The sequence below is a fragment of the Tigriopus californicus genome, chromosome 1, assembly GCF_007210705.1.
Source record: "Tigriopus californicus strain San Diego chromosome 1, Tcal_SD_v2.1, whole genome shotgun sequence".
In the NCBI taxonomy this organism is placed as follows: domain Eukaryota; kingdom Metazoa; phylum Arthropoda; class Copepoda; order Harpacticoida; family Harpacticidae; genus Tigriopus; species Tigriopus californicus.
In genome coordinates this window covers 8,675,471-8,682,146 of record NC_081440.1, presented here as the reverse complement: position 1 = coordinate 8,682,146, position 6,676 = coordinate 8,675,471, and the positions used below count along the sequence as shown (strand labels likewise).

Sequence of the window (6,676 nt, the reverse complement as noted above, 5' to 3'; positions counted from 1 at the left end):
ATCTTTTCTTTGGATATTTTTTTTGTTGTGAAAAAAAATTATTGTGCTTTCAAAAATACCTTTTTTGTGATTATTTGGCCCTCAAAAAAAATGTTTTTCCGAGCCCTTGCCACGACATTCTATCGGGGCTTTGGTGTTGAACATAAACAGAATTTATTTTGTCTATCCCTTTTGATCTCTGTCTTTGTACACTATTGTTGTTCACGAGCTCTATAGTCTATTCACAGTCCTAGATAAACAACACCGGAAACTTGTGCCAATGGAATTTGACTTTGACAAAAAATGCATGAGATTCGTGGCGAACTCGTTCGCTAACTAGTAGCAATGTGCCGTACCTTCACTCACCCGGCAGCTCCATAGCTCCCCCTCCACCTCCCCTTGAGGCCTGAATGCGTGCCTGAATGCGTGCTTGAATGGGAATACTGGGACTAGGGTCTATTGAGCAATTGTCCCTCATGGAATATTGATCGGTTCATTGTGCAAAGGAACTAACTACCGCACTACAGTATAGGGAACGTCGTGGAGGTGATGAAACATTCCGAAGAATACAATCCAACAATTTCAGGAACTGTTGCCAAATCTGCCGCTGTGTCGACCTTGCTCCACGATCCAACAGAAATCCATGAATGCGCACTCGAGTCCGATCACGGGAAAACAGCGCTTTCTGACCTTTTCTACTTTGGCTGGCCGTCCTTTGAGCTTTGAGAGTTTAAGGACGCGTGATGCTGGACGGGTCGATGGGATTGCGTGCCTAACTAGCCGGGGGGCCTGATTATCTAGCAGTCCCCTCATGGATCAGCACATTTTGAGTTCAACATCTTTGTAGTACCTTCTTCAAGCCAAATGTATTGTAACCGCATAGTTGGTTTATGGCTGATGTCATCAGATATTTCTTTACTCTGGTGGAATGCTTTATAATAGATGAGCCTTTGACAGCTTTATTACAACAATCCCTGCAGCAGGTAACGCGTGAATAATTTCAGCATTTCATTGGGACCCCCTGACCACAGTCGTCCAAAACTGAAGCTCGCAAAACACATAATTCGAGTGGAGAAATGTTCCTCAGACCTTTGGACTTAGCCATTTAGCCTATCCGTCCGGGCTAAACGAGGTATTTCTAACGAGTTCATTCGAAGTCCAGCCCTATATCCTCTCGCTCTTGAGTCAATTTGCCGCTGTAGATGCAAAAGACAAGGTCAAAGGCCAAACGAACACTGAGCCTAGATGGAGGTGTCCAAGTCCTCGTGGCTAAAAATGAAGCTTGTCTTCCCTTCTCTACTCTGCTTGGCTGGCTTACTCCGATATTAGAGGCATGAGTGTAACCGCTGAACAATAAGTAAGTAGTGATCATTTACCCCGTGAAAGAATTCGACTTGCTCGTCTTGATGGTACGATCAAAAGCAAGTACTAAGTACTACTAATTCTACCGCTTCTACTTCTACTACATACTACTACAAAAACTACTAGTACTGAACTGAATTGTTGTTCTGTACTCCCAGGAGTGGGATGCTAATGCTCAATGCTTTCTTCTCCTTGTGATTTGCGGCTTACTTGGACTGCATGACATTCATCCATGAGAGTCCCGTTTAAGCTTGTCCGCCTTGTTGTTATTGTTATTGCTGTTGTTGTTGTTGTTGTTGGTGGTGGTGGTGGTGGTGGTGGTGGTGGTGTTATGATGACGATGAGGGCGATAGTGTTGACCCCGACCCTGAGGTGACAGAAAAAGAAAGGAACACTCGAATGGGACAAGGAATGCTGGCTGCTCGCCGAAAACAAAGATGAGTGACGAATGAGTAGGCCTACCTACCAACGTACGTACTGAGGGCATTTCACAGCAGGTGCTGAAACGGTGAAGTGTGCAAGAGGGTGTGCAAAATCGGCCAGATCAAATCGAGGTAGTTCGGCAAACGAGTCCTGTTCTTCGGTGTGTAGGGCGAGGTTTGTGTCTTTTTGAGGCGAGGGATAAGAGGAGACGAAGAGAGAGAAACGAGTGTAACTTTGATTGCCGGCTTAGCTCTTTTTATTGTGCTGGGTAATTATGAGCTGATGCTAAATAGAGCAATTCCAACAAGCGAATGAATCTCTCCCCAAAATATTTGGCTTCACCGTGGAGGCCCTCCTCTCCTTGGCATCGAATACTGTATGTGTTTATTGTATGGCGATGAAAATGTGATCATTTCTTGGTCCCTTCGCTTCGCTCTATTTATTGCTCAAGACCAGAACTCGATCAAGTTCTTGCTACGCCACTACATAGAAACACACACATTCAGAGACCCGAGATCCACCGAGATTTGGAAGGAACTGCGCTTGGAAGCACCCACACTGGAAGAAGAAATCCTTTTGTTTGCCTTGGAATATTACGTACAACGACAAGGACTGGAACGTAGTGGTCCGTCCTTCTTTCATCCGGTGGTGTGTGTCTCTGTGTATGTGTGCATAAAGAATTACCACTACTTGATATAGACAAGAAGGCCATCGGCACCACTATCATCCACGGTTCGGCCATCCCAATATCACCCATTCCCCCACACACATAGCCATACACAACTGCAACCACCACCACCACCACCACCACCATCAAGCTAAGCAAGGAGCCACTCAATCAGAGCCTTCTTTCTCACCGTCCTCGTCTGTGTACTTGTCTTGTTCTTGTTGAGTAAAGGCTCTACAAGCAGTCAACAGTAAGGGCCCAACGCTCCCAAGAAAGAACCTACGGAAACGCTCGGACGGACTTGGTCCTCATTGAACCATCCCAGTGGCAGAAACCAAGAATTGCTTGGGGGCTACCGTAACGAAGGCAAAGAAGAAAAGTAAAAGAAGATGAAGAGGACCAGTGACTTTGGATTGGGTCCGTTCTCAAGGGGATCAGATTCCTCGCGTGGAATGCACTGAGGACAGCAACTACAAGAACATATTTCAGCTTGAACTGAGTCCAAGCATTCCAATTTGCCTTCAATGATTAATTGTAGAAGAAGCAGATCAATCTTAGTGGGCACCACCTGCCCAAGCACAGCATTGTTGTCCGCTAAAAAACATTGGCTGGTTTCGGTAGCGACAAATCAAGCCTGGCCTCTCCCTCCCACTTGCGGGTATGAATGAGAATCCTTGTCAACGTCACGACCAGTGCAGAACTAACCAAAAGATAACCACCACGGTCAGCCGTATTTAGTTCTAAGCTCTCAGCCTCACGGTAATGTGTATGAGAGTGTTAGAGAGAGGAAGAGAGAAAGACAGAGAGAAAGAGACCGAAGACCGAAGATCGAAGACCGAAGACTGACCGACTGAAACCACTGTGAGCGTGAGCCCGAGAACGGGTAGATTATTTTTTGAACCAACAAGACCAGCCTTGCCTAACAAAGCATTGATAATGAAACATTGAAGGTCACGACGGTCCAAAACGTCCAAACAGAGAAATAATGGGTCCTCTGGCTGGAAATGGATACGTTCATGAGGACGACGATTGGGACATTGAGTTGGTGGTCCAAGGGCGGGAAATCGTCGTAAGTGAACAACTCCTCGTTTTACATTCCAAATATTTTGCTAGAGTTTTCGGCCAACTTGACAGCGAACAGGACACAGTGGTCTTGAAACGTGATCTCGGTTTGGATCCCCTCTCAAGGGACCGGGATCAGGAGCCTGATGAGGGCAACGTCCAATCAAATGCCTCCAATGTTAGTGGTGGCTGTGATGGTGGTGGTGGTGGTGGTAGTGGTAGTGGTAGTGGTAGTAGTGATGGTTCCATTCCGACATCCTCCACGGGAGAACCACTCACGCAAATCAGTCACGCCACAATGGCCACACTCGTGGAGTTCTTCTATTCTGGCAATTTGCAGATTGCCGAGCACAACGTCAAGCATTTGATGGAGGCATCTGACTTGCTGGCGATCGAGTCTGTGGACAAGCAGTGCTTCACCTTTCTCGCGTCCAACGTGTCCATTTCGAATTGTGTCAAACGCTTCATAGTGGCGGATGGCAAGCCAGCATGGCGGAAACTGGCCAAGAAGCTCCTCCACTTTATTCAATTACACTTTGATTCCCTCATGAAGTTGACCCAAATCTATCAACTCACCTCGCACCACCAGTTCAAGCGGATCCTAGCGGGAGAAAGGCTGGCCGTGCCCCGAGAAGAAAAGACCTTAGAAGCTGTTTTGGAATGGGTTCAATATGAGAGCGAACGTTACATTCATCTTTACACCCTGCTCCAAGAGGTCCAGTGGCCACTTGTCAAAAGCAGAGAGACCTTGATCAACGCGCTCAAGGATCCTTACATTTCCTACGAGGAGCGTTGCATCAATCTTGTTTATGAGGCTCTTCAATACCAAGAGCTGGGCTACGAACAAAAACTGGAATTTTGGAAGGATCCTGTCCGTGGCAAAAAACCGAACCGTTGGCCCAAGCTTTTGGCCGCCCTCCCCTATGCAGGCCAACTGATTGAATGCTTTGATTTTGAGACGCTCACTTGGGCCCCCCTCACGAATAAGCCCACGGCGGATACGTTTGGCGCGGAAATGTGCTATTTAGATGGCAAGATATACACGCTGGGAGGTGTCCAAATGAAGACGGTCGATCAATTCGATGTGGAAACAACTCAGTGGGCCGTCGAGTTTCCCAGTCTTTTGCAATATCGAGTAGCCCATGGCGTTACCTCAGATGATGAGCGGATTTATGTGACGGGTGGATCGGCCAAAGCCAGCCGGGACTTTGGCCCTGGACTCAATGAGATGGAAATCCTCCAGAGTTGCTCTTCTTCGCCTGGATCGTCCTCCAACACCAACACCAACACTACCACCACCAGTAACAGTATCAGCGCTGCGAAATGGATCATGGGTAGTTCCATGGATGTGGGACGAAGCTACTTGGCTTCAGCTCTCCTCCACGAGCCGGATGATCCCAGACACGCAGGGGATCTGTTTGTGGTGGGCGGGTGCCTAACTGAAACAGTGTCCACGGCCGAGGTGTACGACTCAAGGACACGGAAATGGAGGACCATTGCCAACACTTTGTCAAAACGAGATTCTCTGGCTCTGGTTTCTCTCGATGGCGAACTGTACGCTGTGGGGGGATTTAACAATCTCGAGAACAAATATCTCAAATCTGCGGAGCGCTATGACCCCACTACAGACACATGGACGGAGATCAATTCCATGCAAGTCGGTCGAAGAAGTCCAGGTGTGGTTCGACATAAAGGCAAGATCTATGCGGTGGGTGGAATGGGTGAGAGTGAGGATCTCAAATCCGTGGAGGTCTACGATGTCTTCCAAGACCAATGGAAAAAGTTCCCTCATCCAATGAGGGACACTTGCGGTGAGTTCTAATTCGGTGCTCTTCCTCCGTAACGAGCAAGTCGTACTTGTACACATGGTAGGGACAAACGGTAGGCATTACGGATGAGCGATGTCAATCATAGATTATATGGCTCGGACCATTCTAATGTTTTGATGGAGATATTTGCCCATGAATTGCTTATCTTCAAAGTTAAATGCTCACCAGATGAACGTTACAAATTGGCTCCAAAATCGAAATTTTTTTGTTACTATAAAGTGCTGCGTGTCAGAACGAAATGGCTGACTACTAGTCTTTTTGAATTCCAAAAACCTTTTCAATTTCAATCGATCTACACGAAATCGATTCCAAGTATTGTTAGAGACTTATGATGGAATAAGAATGAACCTATTTTAAGGTCCTCGAGATAAAATACGTAATATGATTTGCAATTGGGACCAGTTTGAGGGAAAACAATGCCACGAGTAGCACTGAAGCATCCCACCAACACAATGCAAGGTCTCCTCCTTTTATGGAAAGCTATTAGTCAAATAGCTTTCCCTCTGTCATCATTCGCAGCGACAATCTTGTATTGTATGAATTAGCAATGACGCATTTAAATAAATGCGAGTGCTTCATTTTATGCTCAAACTGTTTTCTAGGCTGGGTCAGTTGCTGTCTTGTCGAGAAGCCCTTAAGAATGATGAAGAATGAGCACGAAGAAAGAGAAGAGGAATCAAATCAGAGTGTCCCACTCTTACGAACAAACTCATCGACATCGTCCCAAAGGAACCCACAAGCCCGAAGCAAACGTTTTAGTCTTATTGAAACTATGGGACAAAACGTATCAGGGGCTGGACATCATCGAGACAATGGACGGAAACAAAGCCGAGACACCAGCTCCTCATCAAGGACGAGGTCGACCCAACCAAGAAAACTCTCGCGACAAGATGGCTACTCCTGAGAACGAACCCGCTCCTCCGAGGGCGATTTACGTGTGGTCGTCCAAAAAATCGAATAAAAACAGTACAATTCCGGGCTTTTGAATTCCTCCCTGCACAAGGCGTGAAATTGTTTGATGAATGCTTAGGATCCACGTAAGCGTCATGAAAGCAAGGAGACGAGAAACTGAGAGTTGGGTGGTCAAGGGATTTTGTAGGTACTGTACAACATACGTGCCCATAGATTCAGTCGGTGCATGCAGTACGGGTGGGTAAGTGGGTGGGGTGTTGGTTGAATGGTTGGCTGGAGTCGGGTGTGTCGAACGTCCAACTTTTTTGCTCGAGTCAGAGAAGAAGAGCTAGCGAGAGAGATCCAGCACCAATGACCCTATCGAAAGTCATGTCGAGCAAAAGAAGGCTATGATCGACTCTTCGTTGAAAGTTCCCTAAGGGATTATTTCATAATAGTTTCC

General features: G+C 46.7%; 1 protein-coding gene across 1 annotated transcript; it reads left to right on the top strand.

The window, feature by feature from the left end:
• Nucleotides 1-1,513: 1,513 nt before the first annotated feature.
• LOC131885034 (kelch-like protein 3) lies at nt 1,514-6,301 on the top strand. Its single transcript, XM_059232961.1, has 2 exons — nt 1,514-5,304; nt 5,925-6,301. The coding sequence occupies exons 1-2, from the start codon at nt 3,417-3,419 to the stop codon at nt 6,224-6,226; spliced, it is 2,190 nt and encodes a 729-aa protein (XP_059088944.1). The 5' UTR covers nt 1,514-3,416; the 3' UTR covers nt 6,227-6,301.
• Nucleotides 6,302-6,676: the final 375 nt, after the last annotated feature.

Coding starts and splice junctions, on each gene's coding strand:
- LOC131885034 (XM_059232961.1), top strand. CDS start 3,417: ATGGGTCCTCTGGCTGGAAATGGATACGTTCATGAGGACGACGATTGG. Junction 5,305..5,924: donor TCCAATGAGGGACACTTGCG/GTGAGTTCTAAT, acceptor ACTGTTTTCTAG/GCTGGGTCAGTTGCTGTCTT.